Here is a 16,588-nt window from a genome sequence, read left to right on the forward strand (position 1 = left end):
AGGTGCTTGCATGCAAGAGTGCCACGGCCACGCTCAGAGTACGACACTACGTTGGATGTTGTCTAATAGTGTAGATGAATTGGGGTCCAAAAAAAGGATGCCGTGGGGGCTCTGGGTCTATTCCGTATCGAGAACACTCCACTCTCCCCACATTTTGGTACTTGTAGTGTAATCCGTAGTGTACAGTAAAGTACGGATTACACTACTATGTACGGATTACTTCGTACATGCTCAAGAATGTGGGGATGATCTGAAACGGCCGGTCCACGGGATGCCGACGTTTTTTTCTAGCCCCCAATTGGAGCTTGTCAGCGTGAACGTGTTCGAAACCCGGATACGCCAAACGTCGAAGCTCCCTTGCCGACTAGTGTAGTGTAGGTTGTGTGTACGGATTACGGTCTGCGCGCTGCACCTTCCAAGACGCCATGAAACTCTGATTATCTAATTCTTTGTTTCTTCTTTTTTTTGTTAATCTGAACTTTGAAGGAGCACCGCCATGGCGTCGGGACGCCAATTGAGCTTTCTGCTCACCCTCGGCTGGCTCAGTGCCCTCTTGACCGCCCTTGGCTTCGCAACTGCAGTATCAGCGAACGCGGCTACCGATGACGAACCGATCCTGCACCGCGAGATTGGGCGCCAGAATAATCAGAGTTTACTATGGGGCCCCTATCGCCCCAACCTCTACTTCGGGGTGCGCCCCAGGATCCCTCAGAGCTTGATGACGGGCTTGATGTGGGGCAAAGTCGAGACATACACTGACTTCCAGCACAGTTCGTTGTCCCCTCCAACCCCCCCCCCCCTCCTTCCCCGCACCCCTGCTCTGCCGGGCGCCTCTTTTCGTGGTCTGACCATTTTCCGTCACAGCGGTACGGTACACCTGCGAACAGAATGAGGGCATGAAGGGGTATGGATGGGAGGAGTACGACCCCCGGCGGGGCGGTATCCAGACCATCCACGACATCCAGAACGGCCTCGACCTCACCACCTCGTTCGTCAAGGTACCCGGCGGCACGCACGGGGGCAATTGGGCGGCACGCATCAAGGGAGTGCTCAACGGTGATGCGCCCAAGGACCAGAAGACTATCGTGGCCTTCTACGTCACCCAGGAAGGGGCCGACTCGGAGCTGCAGGCGCTTCCCGGCGAGGATCAGTTTGGATATGAGGGGGACGTCACCCTGAAGGGGCACTCGGAGTCGCTTGGTAACTACAAGCTTGTCGTCACGAGAGGCCAAGGGGTCCAGCCCAAGAGCGACCATGACATCTCGCGAATCCGCGGTCCCGGCCAGACCGTCGTCCAGTCCTTGACCTACCCCGAGGAGCACATATGGCAGGCGAAGCCGATCCTATTCAGACAGCTCAAGGAGGGCGTCGACTGGTTGGTCGAGAACAAATACGACGTCCAGGACCCCCCGCCGCCATGGCAAGTGTACTTGCTCACCAACCGACCCGGCGCCGGAAACGTGCATATCGTGCAGAAGGTCTTTGAAGGCGACTTTGAGTTCGATGTGCTCTTCTCTAGCGAGTCGGCAGGCAAAGAGCTGACGAGCGCCGATCTGTCGAGGGAGATCAAGGAGACGACCGAGTCCTTCGCCGAGCGCTTCTCGAGCGTGTTCGCCCCGAAGGCTCCCTTCAGTGCTGACAGGTTCAAAGAGTTTGGCCGGAGCATGTTCTCCAACCTGATCGGCGGCATCGGCTACTTCTACGGACATGCCGTCGTGGACCGGTCGTACGCGCCCGAGTACGATGAGGAGAACGAGGGTTTCTGGGAGGAGACTGCCGAAGCGCGGGCCCGCAACCAGCAGGCATTGGAGGGGCCGTACGAGCTGTTCACGAGCATCCCATCCCGGCCGTTCTTCCCGAGGGGCTTCCTGTGGGATGAGGGGTTTCACCTCCTTCCCATCGCCGACTGGGACATGAACCTCACTCTCGAGATTGTCAAGAGCTGGTTCAACCTGATGGACGAGGACGGCTGGATCGGCCGCGAGCAGATCCTCGGCGCCGAAGCACGCAGCAAAGTCCCCCCCGAGTTCCAGACACAATATCCCCACTACGCCAACCCGCCGACCCTCTTTTTCATCATCGACGCGTTTGTGGAAAGGCTCGCCGGGGCGGCAAATGGCAGTCTAGGAGACTCGGGCAAAGAACGACTCGCGCAACAGCACGACGAGTCCCTCCCCGCCACCGCCTCCCTCGATAACCCGGAAGTCGGCCTCGAACACCTCCGGCGCCTGTACCCCCTCCTGCAGCGCCAGTTCAACTGGTTCCGCAGGACCCAGGCCGGCGACATCAAGTCCTACGAGCGGGAGGCCTACTCCTCCCAGGAAGGCTACCGCTGGCGCGGCCGCACGCCCACGCACTGCCTGACGAGCGGGCTGGACGACTACCCGCGCCCGCAGCCGCCGCACCCCGGCGAGCTGCACGTCGACCTGCTGTCGTGGGTGGGCGTCATGGCGCGGTCGCTGGCCAACGTTGCCGACGCGCTCGGCCTCTCCGCAGACGCGGAGCAGTACAAGAAGGTCCTGACCGCCATCGAGCGCAACCTGGACGACCTCCACTGGTCCGAAAAGGACGGCTGCTACTGCGACGCGACCGTGGACGACTTTGAGGAGCACACGCTCGTCTGCCACAAGGGCTACATCTCGCTCTTCCCGTTCCTGACGGGCCTGCTCAAGCCCGACAGCCCCAGGTTGGGGAGGCTGCTCAAGCTGATAGGCGACGAGGAGGAGCTCTGGAGTCCGCACGGCCTGCGCAGCCTGAGCAAACAGGACGAGTTCTACGGCACGGCTGAAAACTACTGGCGCAGTCCGGTGTGGATCAACATCAATTACTTGGCGATTGTCCAGCTTTACGTACGTTCGGATCCCATCCCCCGCCCTCCTCCCCCTCTTTGCCTCTTTTATTTATATTTTTTTTCTTCCCTTTTATCATGTTACTGGGCAGAGAGATACTGACCCTGGCGGAAACAGAACGTGGCCACACAGGAAGGTCCCCATAGGGAGACGGCGCGAGACCTGTACTCGCGCCTGCGCAAGAACATTGTCGACACGGTCTACCAGAGCTGGGAGGAGACGGGCTTCGCGTGGGAGCAGTACAACCCCGAGACGGGTAAGGGCCAGCGCACGCAGCACTTCACTGGCTGGACCAGTCTGGTGGTGAAGATCATGGCCATGGAGGACTTGCCAGCGGCCGAGGCGGCAGCGGGGCATGTGAGGGACGAGCTGTAGATAGTTTCTAATATCTTTGTTGTAGATCTCTTTGTCAACGGGCTAATAATTAGAACATAATCCTGTCTCATGTCGACGTAAACGAGCCTCATAACCTGGGCCCCCCAACTCAAAATGAGATGTGGTGACGAAGGTGCTTTGACGAAATCGTGCGTGCCTAGCGGACACGGATTGGCCCCCTCTTGCCCTTAATTATACCATCCCTTTCCTTAGTCATAAAAAACCACCCAAAAAAAAAAAAAAAAAAAAACCTAATTGGTGTAGAGATACATGAGACATCGCGGTTGTGCAGATCCCTCGCTCAGGACATTTACCTTCCCTTAGTCCCCGCTATGCCATCCCCCTTCTTTGCCGCGTCCTTCCGCGGCAACACCTCGACCTGCCGACTCAACAGCTTTCTCAGCTCGGGTGTGATTACCTTTTCCGGCTGCTTCTGCTGCTCTTGCTGCTGCTGCTGCTGCTGCTGCGGTTGCGCGGTGGGCGACTTGCTGCTCGTGTCCCTGCCGCCACTGGCACCAGCTTGGGCTCCCTGGCCGGAAGCAGGACCGGGCCCAGACGAAGAAGCCTGCTCGAGGACCGGCCGCTGCCTGGGCGCGGGGAAGTTACCCTTCTTGTCGACGGCGTCCACGAGCCGGCGGAAGCGCTTGAAGAGGGCCTCGGCGCGGATGAGGGTCGAGTCGAGGTCGATCGTGCTGGAGAGCTCGTTGACTGTGTGGTGTTTTGAAAGGACGACGTCAGATTTGATGCGTGGTAATAAACCACACAGGGAGGTGTGAAAAGGGGGATAAAGGAAGGGGGGGGGGGGGAAAAAAAAAAAAAAAAAAAAAAAAAAAAAAAAAAAAAAAAAAAAAAAAAAAAAAAAAACTTACCGTACTTCAGGACCTCGTCAAAGTGCTTGAGATGCGTCATGATCACGTCCCTGTGCTTCTCGAGGATGGCGAGGGCCACAAACAGGTGGAAGCTGCTGGTCAGGTAGTCGGTCCAGAGCACCTCCCAGAGATGCAGCACGTCGGGCCAGTCGAACTCGCGCTTGTACCAGACGAGCAGCATGCGGAAGAAGAAGAAGAAGTTGGTGCTGTCGGCCGACTCGAGGTGGGCGTACAGCTTGGGATCCATGAACTGGACGAGGTGGTCTAGAGCGCGCAGCTGCGAGCGCATCCCCGACTGGTCCCGCAAGAAGTTGCGCTCCATGCGGTCCATGAAGGACTTGAAAGCCCAGAAGGCCAGCGCGTCGTCCTGGAGGACCGCGTAGATGGGCGCGAGCAGGTCCGACATGCCCTGGACGTAGCCCAGGTCACGGTTGTACTCGTTGTACGTGAGGAGCATGTCTTTGAGCTGCTCCATGTGCACGTTGGTGCCGACGCTGGCAAAGGGAGAGTCCGGGTCCGGGTGAGGGATGTCTTCGCCGGCGAAGATGGGGACGTTGCGGTCGGTGCGATGAACATCTTTCTCTGAAGAAGGTGTGTTGTTTAGTCGCCACTCGTGTGGGGAAGGAGATGAAAATAAAGTCAAATAAACTCACCGATGCGTCCTCGCTCTTCCCGCCACCACTCGCCCTCTTCGCCCTCTCCGCCCCTGTCGATCTGACGCTCCCACCAGGCGCCCTTGAGCTTGATATAGGCGTCTCGGAGGGAGGCGGCCAGGGCCTTGCGCTCGTCGGCCGTGCTGTACCACTCGTACACGCCGAGGAGGAACAGCCAGGCCTCCTTGCGGACGCCGTCGTCCGGGTCGAGGCCGCCGTGGAAGACGCGCTCCTTGACCTCGTCCACCGTGACGGACAAGCGCCCCGTCCGCGGGTCGAAGAACGAGTTCCACTCCTTGAGGGTGACGGGCTTCCGGAGCTGCTCGAGCGTCAGGCTGCTGGTGCTGTCGAGCAGCTCGAACTCGCCCACGTCCGTGTCCTCGAGTTCCATGACCTCCCGGGCGGTCCATATCCTCTGGTTCCTGTCGCGCTCGCTCTGCTCGGCGATGCCCATGGCCCACCGCGCCAAATAGATGCGGGCGCTGTCGAACTCCTCCTGCAGCGTCTGCACCTCCGGGTTCCGCAGCAGCCTCCGCACCTGCGGCGGCAGGCGCGGGTTGTCCAGCACGTCCTGCGCGGCCTGGCGCGTGAAGGTGGTCACCCTGCTGAACTTCTCCATGATGTTCCACCCGGTCTCCTTGACAAACTTCATGAACGGATCCATCCCGCCATCCCTACCCCCCCCGGAGCCACCACCACCAGCAGCAGCAGCAGAAGGAGCAGTACGGGAGGCCGCCGCCCTCGAAGCGCCCGGCACACCCACGCCCCTGCCGCCACCGCCGACGGCGGTCTTGACGTTGGCGCCGACGCCGCTCTTGCCGCCGAACGCGAGGCTGTCCTCCTCGCTGGGCTCGACCAGGTACACGTTGGGCTCGACGGCGCTCCGCTCGACGGTGACGTAGCGCTTCAGCCAGCGCAGGACTTCGTCGCCGCCCCAGAACATCTCGCCGGTCTCGTCGAAGGGGTCGAAGGAGTCCCTGGCGCGGCGGTGCTTCTGCAGCATGGTGCTCTGGCACTCGTTGTCGTGGAAGAAGAGGGGCGGGAACGAGTCGCCGGCGCGCGAGTTGATGATGACGCTGCCGTACCACCAGCCGACGCTGGGCGGGCGGACGAGGAGCGAGTAGATGGCCGAGAGGGGCACGGCGAAGGCGTAATGGCCGACGCCGGCGGTGGCCGGGTGGCTGGTGACGGTCGGCGGCGGCGGGACGAGGTAGGACTGCTTGGGCGGCGAGTCGGTGTCGCAGAGGTCGACCTTGACGTAGATGGACGCGGCGTCGCCGAGCTGGGACTCGGGGACCCAGGCTAGGAGGAGGTCGGAGGAAACCGGGTGGACGCGGGAGGAGGGATGGCCGCTCCTGCTGCTGGTGTTGGCGGGACGGTCATTGTTGTCGTTATAGTTGTTGTTGCTGGTGCGGCAGCTCGTCGAGATATGAGAGGAAGGAGGGTGCTTCTGCTGCAGCAGGGCAATGTAGCCGGGGATGTTGTCGCGCGCCGAAGGGGTCGGGTGGACGTAGACCTTGGACTTGGAAAAGAGCAGCTTGACGCCGCGGCCGGTCTCGGTATGGGTGATGGTGTCGTAGTCGCCTTCCTCGTCGTCGCTCATGGCGTAGAAGCTGCCGGCGGGAGAGGGGGGGCGAGGAGGATGGGAGATGATGGAGAAGGAAGAAGCGGCTGTCGTGGTTGTTATCGGCTGCGACGATGACGGCGGCGGCTGTTCCGAATTTGGATTCGAATTCGGGAGAGTCGACTCGGATGCCCTTGGCGGCGACAACGGTGACGACGACGACGTCATGTTCGAGATGCGCGTCATGTCGTCGGTCGCTCGCAACTCAAACTCCCGCCAGTTGTTCCGAGGTTGGCAATTGCTCGTTGCCCTGCAGACAACCTCGCGCTGCGTGTCTGGCGTGGTGGGAAGCGTCTGCGGCGCATGCCTCGTGCAGGTCGTGCGTTGGTGTCAGCTGGGCCTGGAACCAATGCATGCATGTGCTGATGAGGTGTTAACAGCCTGGGGAAGCCCCGCGGTTGATGATGCGGGTGTGGAGGGGAGGGGAGAGGATGCTGGATGAGGTAGCAGTACCCGCTCAACATGCATAAACTTGCGGAGAATTAAGTATCTCTACGTGCTATCGGCAAGCCACGGCCAAAACTTCGCCCCTCTTGACGCGTACGCCGCCGAAAGGCGCCATCGTCGTCATCTCGGCCTCAACACACGCGAGCTTGTCGATGACAACCTCAGCACGCTAGATCTGATTTTCGTTAGTTCGAAAAAAAAAAAAAAAATAGGGCGGTCATTATCCTCGTTACACAGACAGACGTCAGCATAGGCGCTGGTCGATTATTAACGGTCCTGTTCTCTTTTCATGTTTCCGATCCTGCCTGTCGTGCTCCCGTAGTAGTGGGCCTCAAAGCGCTGTCGTGCTGGCCAGCCAGACATCCAAATATATCCAGACACAAAACAAAGAAGCGCCAATTCCAAAAAGTCCCATATCTCCCCCCCCTTTCCCCACCCCAAGTGCATGCTCATATCGTTACCGTGGCCGTGGTCCGCTAGGCAACCCCGACCTAGGGCCGCTCGGCAGTCCGTAGCTCCTTCCCCCCCCTTGGCCCCCAACGCCTCCCGCTCCCGAGCTAGAATAACTCGGCCCTCCATCCGACGACCACGGTGCGTTCGCGCTCATCACCGGCCGCTCCGTGTGTCTCGTGCCGGGCAACCCGTCACTCCCCCCGGCACCCCCCTGACCGCTCCAAGCCCACCGGTTCGCCGACGGTTGCGCCGGTGGCGGTTGCTGCTGCCCCGGCGGCTGGAACGGGCCTCCTCCCGAGCCGGGGCTCGTCGTCCTCGAGCCGCCCCAGAGCCTCTGCTTGAGCTTCTCCTGCGCGCTCACCCCGGACGACCCGGTCGGGGCCGGGCTGACCGTGCCCGGCCCCCCGCTCCCGGCCGCCTGGTAGCTCCCCGCGCGCTGCCCGGCATCGCCTCCGCCAGCGAAAGGATTCCGGCTGTTCACGAACGGCCCCGGCCGCTGCGCTTGCGCCTGCTGCCCTGCGCTGTTGCTGTTGCTATTGCTGTCCTCCCACAGGCTGCTCAACCCCCCGCCGGCCGCACCGGTGCTGCTGCCGTACCTGCTGCCCCCGCCCACCCCCTGGGCCGCGAAGACGGGCTGCTGCGGCGGCGGCGCCTTGGGATCGGGCGGCAGCCAGCTGGGCAGCGGCTGGCCCTTCTCGGCGTAGTAGCCGCGCAGGACGCGGCAGACGTGCGTATCATCCTCGGTGTCGCCGTCCGACTCGCCGCCAAAGTAGGTGCGCTGCAGCTTGGAGATGTTGGAGGATGCGTTGGTGAGCAGGCCTTTGTACCATGAGGCCATGGTGGGCGACTTTTTTTTCTTCTTCTTCTTCTTTTCCTGCTTCTTTATCCTCCTATTTTTTGGTGGCCAATTGGGAACAACCTTCTTTTCGTTCTTTCCTTCCTTCGTTTGTTGTTTGGTTGGTGACTTGGAGGTGCGAGAGAGCGGCGGTGTCGAGCGATGATCGGCGATTTGGCGACTGAGCAGTGGGCGAAGGTCGAGGAATCGAGATTCAGAGAGGGATGCGGAATGTGTTTCCGCAAAGAAAATAAGTACAGTCTAGAGCGCAACAGAATCGGTGCTTCGATCCGTGAGCTAGCACCTATCTGCTGCTTGCGCTCGACGATGCGTGCTGACGCCGCCGCTGCTGTGGTGGGGGGTTTGATGCAAGATGGTATCCGTAGTTTGTGGTGCTCCCGCTGCAAGAGGCGCCCCATTCGTGGGCCTGATGCCGAAACATGGCTCTCCGTAATTTCTGGTATGCCGTAGTTACTCCGTACAGAACATGTAAAATACAATACATGCACTACCTTACCTACTCCGTACGGAGTACATTCGGGGGAATCCATTCATGTGTAGAGTCCTCCATGCCTACATGATCCGACGACAAGTGGGCAACAGGTTCATTTTACCACATTCCTTGGTCTTCCGGCCTTTGGGGCGTTGGTGATATGCTCACTCTGACAGGGTCGCTTGGTATGGAGCCTCGATTTTTGGCCCTCCGTAAGAGGTACTTGAATGCTCTCGTTTTACCCAGCTGTTGCCTCGATTTCAGGACATCTTGACGCCCATGACATGCAAGGTCAAGGGCTTGCGTTCGTTCGGCAATAGTGGTGAAATTGCGGGCATAGTAGCTTCCTTGGGCATCAGAGTATAGCTCCGACACCAAGATTGAAAGGGAGCTCGACGGAGACGCAATCCAGCCGAAGGATTACTCGCTTGAGTCACCGTACGCCCTTGTAGGCCGATCACAAAGATCACGATGATGAGTGACCCCTCAAGCCCCCCATCCCGGTCGTGCTGGAGTAGATGCTGACTTGGGACACGGTCTTAGCAGCTGAACCCTACCTTGATCTCGCATTTGAGGTGTATCAGCTTAGTCCTGCGCCCCTCGCATGAGGACGACGACCGAAAAATCATACATAACGCCCCTGCGCACTCTAAAATGCGAGTAGTTTTGCCCTCTCCGTCTCCCTCTCCACTTCGATCTCCTTCCGTTTCCGCGCCGCAGGCTTGACCGCGCGGCCTCTCTTCCGCTTGTCGCCGGCCTTCTTCTTCTTCTTGACCTCCTCCTCGTCGTCGTCCTCCTCACTGTCCTCGTCGTCGTCGTCGTCGCCATCATCATCGTCATCCTCGGCGTCGTCTTCGTCGCTCCCCAGCCAGTCCTCGATATCGGCCAGCTCTTCGTCGTCGCTCTCGTCAAAGTCCGACACGTACTCCACCGCGCCGTCCTCTTCCTCCTCGTCCTCCTCTTCCGCTTCTTTCTCGAGTTCCGCCTCAGACTCGCCCTCCTCCCCGTCCTCCTCGATCCCCTTGTCCATGTCCTTATCCCGAACTCCCTCGCCCTCCGCCTCAAGAGCATTCAACACCTTCTTCCAGATGTTGGCGTTACAGTTGAGCGGCATGTCGCCATACGCGCCCTGCCGCAGGCGCTCGAGCAGCTCCCGCTCAATGGTGCGCTCGAGCTTGGCGGCCGCCAGCGCTTTGCGCTCGCGTGCCTCCTCGCGGTGCTTGATCTTTGGCGCCATCTTGGGCACCAGCCTCTCGCCCAACCGCGCCTCCTCGGCCGCTATCCTGCGCATCCGCGCCGCCACCTGGACGAGCCGCGTCAGGCGCTGCTTGCACTTGTGGATGAGGAACTTGGGGAAGAATTGCAGCCGGCTCTCGATCTGCGCGAGCGCTTCTTGGTAGTTCTTGGAAAGCTTGATCTTCTCCCACCATTTGGACGGCATGTGCGATCGTTCAATCTGAGGAACGGAGAAGAGTCTTAGGTTAGAGATTGCCACACTCTAGGAACTGTCTCACTCTGCGAAGGGGCAGGAAGGGAATGCGGGAACGCACCGTCTTTATGTAGAGATATATTGTCCCTTTCGGCGATGTCCTGACCGTCGCATACCGGCTGTTGGCGAGAGGGCAACTTTGGCGGTTGCACAAACCGCTAACCTGTTCCGTCGTAAGCAAAACGGCCACGCAGCACCGGAGAGGCGACGTACAGAGTATTCATTTCGGCAAAAGTTATTTCCCTTGTTTGTTCTAGGCCGAGTTAGGATCAGCAGACGACACAAGAGGAGCAACAAGCAATTCTTACTTGAGCTTGAAGGCACAAAACTGTTCTGCAGAGTTGAATTAGCATGGAGCGCTTGGTCGAGTTGGGCAATCGAGTGCTCACGGTTTATAATCTGCCAGACGATTTCGTCAGACATCGTGCAATGTTGGCGGCAGGCGTATCAAAATAGGCTTGGCTCCAGGTCCGCCTCGGAAGAGGGGTGAGATAGTCTCGAAGAGAAGCCGTTCTTCTCTATGATAAATAACTTGGAGGGGCTGCAAACGCGATGCTGAAAAAAAGCTCTGGGCTCTCGAAGTTTTGGTCCAGGGATTGGCCAGTGCATGCGCAATCTTGTCTTATCGGAGTTGGGCCAGTTCTAGCCAATTAAAGCTTACTCTGTTTACTTGGCAGTACAGTTGTTACTGTAATCCGTACTCTGTACGGAATACATACACACTCTAACTCGTACAGGAGCTGCTGATGCGTCGAGCACGGCGCGTACTTCACGGACGCTGCGCCAGTCGAAACACCTTGCACCTGCACAGCTTATAGTTGTGTACCAAAGTCAATGTTCCGATATGCGCTGAGGAGCGTCTTGAGACAGCAGCCGCGGGGATTTGGAGCCGCACCTGCGCTGCTTCGGCTCCAATTACGGCATCATCCTCGCCATCGCATTCACAGTCTGAGCAGCAGTGGCTTACCGACGATCGATGAGGCTCCTTTCATCAACAACGATACCATTTACGCCCTGTCATCGGGATCTGGAAGGGCAGGCATAGCCGTGATTCGAATATCCGGCCCTGATTGTCTTAATGTGTGTTACCTTCAACCGGTTTTTTTCTTTTCCTTTTTTACTTATTTGCCTGATTAACAGAGATCTGTAGGTATACCGTGGACTGTGTCCAAGTCGGGCTGTGCCCAAGCCAAGGTTTGCCGCAGTGAGGACACTCTTTGAACCCGGGCCGGTCGATGGGTCTGGCGCGAATGTTGTCGACTCTGATGCGCTTGTTCTGTACTTCCCTGGGCCCAAAACAGTCACTGGAGAAGACGTGCTTGAGCTCCACGTTCATGGAGGTCCCGCAACCGTCAAGGCCGCTCTCTCCGCCATCCGGAAGTGCTCTTCATCCGGGAAGATACGCTACGCTGAACCGGGAGAATTCACGAAGCGTGCCTTCTACAATGGCCGATTGGATCTCGCCCAGGTCGAGTCCCTCGGCGATACGCTTGCTGCCCAGACCGAGCAGCAACGCCGTGCAGCGGTTCGAGGCAACTCGGGCATCCTGGGCAAGACGTACGACAGCTGGCGCGAGCAGTTGTTGCTCGCCCGCGGCGAGATCGAGGCTCTGATCGACTTTTCCGAGGACCAGCATTTCGACCAGTCGCCTTCCGAGCTCCTGGCCAACGTTACTAGGCTGGTCGAGGATATCGTTCGACAAATCCAAGTGCACAAGCTCGGCAACCAACGGAGTGAACTGCTCCGGAACGGGATCCGCATAGCCCTCCTCGGTCCGCCCAACGCTGGGAAGAGTTCGCTGATGAACCTGATCGTCGGCCGAGAAGCCTCGATCGTCTCAGACGAGGCAGGTACAACCAGAGATATTGTCGAGGCCAGTCTTGATATACGGGGGTACCTTTGCTCCTTCGCAGATACTGCTGGAATCCGGACGAAGACATCGGAACCCATGGGTCACCACGACGGAACCTCGGCTTCCCCCATTGGCGCCATTGAGGAGGAAGGCATTCGGAGAGCGCGACAGAAAGCCCTGGATTCAGATGTCATCATCGTCCTGGCATCTGTCGAGGCGACGGAGTCATCCGGCGCCGCCTGGATAAGTTATGATGCTGAGACTCTCAGATTAGCAGCCGGTGCGAAGCAGTGCCTTGTGGCGATCAATAAGACCGACGTCGTCAGCCCGGAGTTGCTCAAGCAGCTCGTCCAAGATTTCAAGTCGTCCGCGCTGGCGGATGTCGACGGCCTACGCGATGTCGAGCCGCTGACCATCTCCTGCAAGGCTGCGGCCTCTCCGGCAGCTGCAGGGCTGACTGATGCAGGCGGCGTAGGTGCACTCACCGAAGCGCTGACCCAAGCATTTTCGAACCTGACCTCGTTGCCGGATGACATGCAGCATCTCCTCGGTGTTAGCGAGCGACAAAATCAACTGCTTTCCGAGTGCGAACGGCACCTGGAAGATTTCATGACTGAAGCTGAAAGATCCGACTCTGGTGATGATGAGCCGGATGTCGTCCTGGCCGCTGAGCACTTGCGACTCGCCGCCCTCCGGTTGGCCTCTATCACCGGGCGTGGCGAGTCTGGAGACGTGGAAGAGGTTTTGGGTGTCATCTTCGAAAAGTGAGTCAACTTGAGTGCGATCTCTTGGGCACATTCCCGCTAACTTAACAACTGAGCAAGATTCTGTGTCGGGAAATAATGATGATGTAACAGTAGTAGTACAGTACATACAAGCAACGTTGGACCTTCCGACCGTTCCCGGCGAAAAGTCCACGCATCTCAAGATCATCAAGTCAGCATCCGAACGCCCCTCCGTCTAGTGGCCCCTTCCGAGCCTGAAGTCTATATCGTCGAGCCCTGGAATTCGGCCACCTAACACCCGCCACACCGATTGGGCTTGCGCCCACCGTCAACCAGTCTATATGCCATAGTCGCACAGTCTATTGCCGTACCAACTCCTTTGCGATGCGCGCTCAAAATGATGAGAGCCCCCAGCAGTGCGCCGGGAAAGGAAGAGGGAAAGAAAGGAAAAGAAGAAGAGATGGCATGACCCTCGTCCTCCGTGAGCCACCGGCAACTCAAGAATTAAAAGCCTGAAACGAAAACGATGAAAGAGAGGTCAAAAGGATGATCTAGTGATGGTTGTCATCCTCGTCGTCCTTGTCATCTCTGGTCGACCTGTCAGTTCCCAACCCGACTTTGCTTCTCACTTTTTTCTTTTCCTTTCCCCGAAGGGAAGAGGGAGATGGTCGTCTGGGGCCGACTCACTTGTTGTAGCCAGAACGGCCACGGTTGACAAACTGGTTCTCCTCATCATCATCCGAGTTGCCCCTAGGTTCCAGCATTAGTGCCCTCTTCTCTTTGCAAAATCTGCTCAGAGGAGACACTACTCACTTGTTGTAGCCGGAACGGCCAAAGTTGGCAAACTTGTTCTCGTCGTCGTCGTCCGAGTTGCTCCTGGGTTGCGGTGTTAATCTCTCGGTCGTGAGGATGTTGTCGCTGGGGGTTACTCACTTGTTGTAGCCGGAGCGGCCACGGTTGACGATGGAGCTGGTGGCGAAGAAACCGGTGACAGCCATTGTGAATGTTTTACTTGGAATTGGATGTTCGACTGCTTCGACTGCTGTTGTATGAGGGTTGGTTGGGAAGGTGGAAGGCTTGAGTGGTGGGAGCTGGTGCGAGAGCTGCGGTAGAGGTTGCTGGTGAGTGAAGGTTTGAAGCTGATCTGCGTGATCTGCTGGTGTGTTGATGATGATGATGATGATGATGATGCTGATGGACACAGGTCTTCTCCCCCGGATCTGAGCAGGTCTTATATAGGCCGACGGCCGTGAAGATGCCATGTCTCCTGTTGACCTATGTCTCGTGCCATCACCAATCCGCTTTCGAGCAGCCTTGTCGGCGAAGGCGGCGATGCCTCAGGGCTCCCGAGCTACGGATGACCTAAGCCTGATCACGCCCATCCCCACAACGCAAAGACACTTCGAGATCCTACCAGCAGGGGCATCTCAAGACGAGGGTGTTACAGAGCACGATACGTATGCACATACATGCAACCACGCCCAAGGTGTGACTGGAGTTAGTAGCATCCGAATGGGTTTCCCAATCTGGTCGAGGACGAGTGGCGTGGGCCTTTGCAGGTGCACTTTGACACGACCAAAAGCACGCAAAGCAACAGAGCACTTCCGGATACCGAACCCTCCTTGGATGTTACGACACGGCCAATACGGCCTCTTGGAGGGGTGTGAAGAACTGTGCAGCGCCCCTAAGCCGCGAGATCCGGACGTTTGGCTTTTGGCTATGCACCGTCTCCGATCGAGGTTCTGTCGGGCAGGCCAAAGACGGCGCTCCGGGGGCTGAGTCTGGCCTGGACTTGGACTTGGTTTGTATGCCTGGGGCTGCTTCCCGTAAGGCTGAGCCGCACTACTGGGTCAAAAGATGGATGGATGCCTGGCGCCCTGTGTAAGCACCAGGTAGGGGTCGGACAAGTCGCTTTGGCGGAGCCGCCCGCTTGCGGCACGAACAAGCGACCATTGGACCAGTAGAAGAAATTCTCCCTCCCACCAATCCGGTTCCGATTCTCACGCGCCTTGCTGACAAAGTCGAGGACTAGCCACCCTACTTTTTTCTATTTATTTTTTTTTAAAAAAAATAAAAGTTTCTTTTCATGGAACAGAAGGTCTTTTTGCAAGGGCCTTCAGCTCAACGCCTAGTGAACCCTTCTCATCCTGGTGTGACAGGGTTGATATCGGAATTTGCAGTTCATCAACTTTCGCATCGAACGATCACGGCAAGCCCGGCCTCGGGGTTTGTGGTAGATGCACCGTCTCTAGAGAGCAGGCGGTCCCGGAGGATCCGCAAGGGCCCGGAACCCCCCTTCCCGGTGCAAGGGCTCTGCGGCTCGGCCATCGCACGTGTCGCAACCAACCAAACACGGCGCAAACGGATTGACTCAACCAGGACTTCTTCTTTCGCCGGTTGGTGGGCAGATCCTTGTGTACTTTGTACGTACATAATCCGTGCAACCATGTACGTCACATCTTACTAGTACGCTCTGCGATGGAATAAGCGCGATTGCGTACCTGGCCGGACCGGAAATGGAAGGTACTCAAGGGGGGGCTATGGTAACCAACGTGATGTCTCTCTTCGGGCCGTTGAGCCGTGAGGAAATACGCGCCAGGATTCCTGGCGATCTGTTTGTTTGTCTGGACCGTTCGCCTGGTTCCTGGTCGTCCCTCGTGGAAGTTTCGCCGGTGTGTAACTTGGACCAGATGCAGCTCAACGGCCCTGTGTTGCAGCGGTGCCGCATGCCACGCGCTAGGCAGCGGAGACATCGGATGACCATGTGCATGCACTTACATGGTAGGTAACGTCTATACAGATTATACAGATACGGGTCTGTGTAATGTACCACCTACCCGAGCAAGCGCCCACGCATGCTCTTCCAGGCCAACCCCGTACGGCGGTTCGCTATTGCCGAGCCTCATATTACACACTCACCGACGAGACTCATGAGCGGTGTGAGATGTCATGAAGGCGCTGCGGTCGATGCTGCTCGTCGACCTGTTGCTACAATGCCACGAGCGTGCTTGCTGACTAGGAGGGAGGCCTCATGGCCTTCGTCAAGTGCATCGGGAGGATCCGGCGGAGCGGCACGGTTGTGGCTAACCCAGGACCGCGGGTTGATGCCGGTTCTCCTTCCGCCCCCGGGGAGTTGTCCCGGGCACGACGATCCAGCAAGGGGTTACGTCCCTCCCGCGTCTAACTAAACCTTAGCGCTCGCTGCATACATCCCGAGACTTACGTACTACTATTGTACATATATACAGACAGGTAACATATGTGCACACCGTGCTGTGGTGGTGTAACAGTATAACGATGTGGTTTTAGACACGAAGATACGTCTTTAGTTGTAGACTTATCTTTAGGACCCCAAGGCTTTTCAGAGTATGTACCACAGCTATCGGCGCTTCTACGGCTCTCTCTATAGCCACCCGGCCGTATGTGACACCGGGTCGGTAATCAGAGAACTAACTTTTGTAATGGAGGGAGGGACGGAAGGTATCACTTAACTGGTGCCGCCACGTGCCGGCCGGCCATTTTCGAAACCGACAGAATGGCGAGCTGAAGCACTATGCCGTCCCCTGCCTCGTCCTACCCTCCATTAACTTCTGCACACTTGATACACTAGAGACAGAAACACACAAACACACACACACACACACACACACACACACACACACATACACACGTGCGCGCGCATATGTGTAGTCACGCGAATCCTATGCCGCCGGGGTTGTCTGAATGCTTGACGTGGAGGCGCACTCTAGCCCCGAGATCAAAGAGGGGCCGCATCTTGTTAGGCCTTTCTTGTTGCAGGCTGCCTACCGTTAATAAGGGAGACTGGAACAAATACAATCTTTTCGCCTGTTAGCGTTGCTGCAGGTCCCTCTCATATCTCTTCTTAGATTGGCTAACGGAAGGATGCCGACCCGAAACTATTTA

At 57.9% G+C, this 16,588-nt stretch overlaps 6 protein-coding genes across 6 annotated transcripts; 2 read left to right on the forward strand and 4 right to left on the reverse strand.

The window, feature by feature from the left end:
* Positions 1-241: 241 nt before the first annotated feature.
* Positions 242-3,379, forward strand: MYCTH_2302289 (glycoside hydrolase family 63 protein). The gene is made up of 3 exons (XM_003662067.1): positions 242-770; positions 865-2,849; positions 2,967-3,379. The coding sequence occupies exons 1-3, from the start codon at positions 497-499 to the stop codon at positions 3,222-3,224; spliced, it is 2,517 nt and encodes an 838-aa protein (XP_003662115.1). The 5' UTR covers positions 242-496; the 3' UTR covers positions 3,225-3,379.
* Positions 3,380-3,425: 46 nt separating this feature from the next.
* On the reverse strand, positions 3,426-6,793 carry MYCTH_2302291 (uncharacterized protein). The gene is made up of 3 exons (XM_003662068.1): positions 4,747-6,793; positions 4,094-4,675; positions 3,426-3,932 (listed from the first exon to the last, which is right to left on the reverse strand). Exons 1-3 carry the CDS (start codon positions 6,554-6,556, stop codon positions 3,535-3,537), a joined length of 2,790 nt encoding a protein of 929 aa, XP_003662116.1. The 5' UTR covers positions 6,557-6,793; the 3' UTR covers positions 3,426-3,534.
* A 239-nt stretch (positions 6,794-7,032) lies between these two features.
* On the reverse strand, positions 7,033-8,127 carry MYCTH_2302294 (uncharacterized protein). Its single transcript, XM_003662069.1, has one exon. It carries the CDS (start codon positions 8,106-8,108, stop codon positions 7,275-7,277), a length of 834 nt encoding a protein of 277 aa, XP_003662117.1. The 5' UTR covers positions 8,109-8,127; the 3' UTR covers positions 7,033-7,274.
* An 885-nt stretch (positions 8,128-9,012) lies between these two features.
* MYCTH_2302295 (uncharacterized protein) lies at positions 9,013-10,145 on the reverse strand. Its single transcript, XM_003662070.1, has 2 exons — positions 9,142-10,145; positions 9,013-9,046 (listed from the first exon to the last, which is right to left on the reverse strand). The coding sequence occupies exon 1, from the start codon at positions 10,037-10,039 to the stop codon at positions 9,248-9,250; it is 792 nt and encodes a 263-aa protein (XP_003662118.1). The 5' UTR covers positions 10,040-10,145; the 3' UTR covers positions 9,013-9,046; positions 9,142-9,247.
* Positions 10,146-10,822: 677 nt separating this feature from the next.
* On the forward strand, positions 10,823-12,752 carry MYCTH_2302298 (uncharacterized protein). Its single transcript, XM_003662071.1, has 2 exons — positions 10,823-11,167; positions 11,238-12,752. The coding sequence occupies exons 1-2, from the start codon at positions 10,922-10,924 to the stop codon at positions 12,705-12,707; spliced, it is 1,716 nt and encodes a 571-aa protein (XP_003662119.1). The 5' UTR covers positions 10,823-10,921; the 3' UTR covers positions 12,708-12,752.
* A 307-nt stretch (positions 12,753-13,059) lies between these two features.
* On the reverse strand, positions 13,060-14,109 carry MYCTH_2302300 (uncharacterized protein). The gene is made up of 4 exons (XM_003662072.1): positions 13,598-14,109; positions 13,478-13,540; positions 13,352-13,414; positions 13,060-13,252 (listed from the first exon to the last, which is right to left on the reverse strand). Exons 1-4 carry the CDS (start codon positions 13,660-13,662, stop codon positions 13,216-13,218), a joined length of 228 nt encoding a protein of 75 aa, XP_003662120.1. The 5' UTR covers positions 13,663-14,109; the 3' UTR covers positions 13,060-13,215.
* Positions 14,110-16,588: the final 2,479 nt, after the last annotated feature.

The sequence above is a fragment of the Thermothelomyces thermophilus genome, chromosome 2, assembly GCF_000226095.1.
Source record: "Thermothelomyces thermophilus ATCC 42464 chromosome 2, complete sequence".
In the NCBI taxonomy this organism is placed as follows: domain Eukaryota; kingdom Fungi; phylum Ascomycota; class Sordariomycetes; order Sordariales; family Chaetomiaceae; genus Thermothelomyces; species Thermothelomyces thermophilus.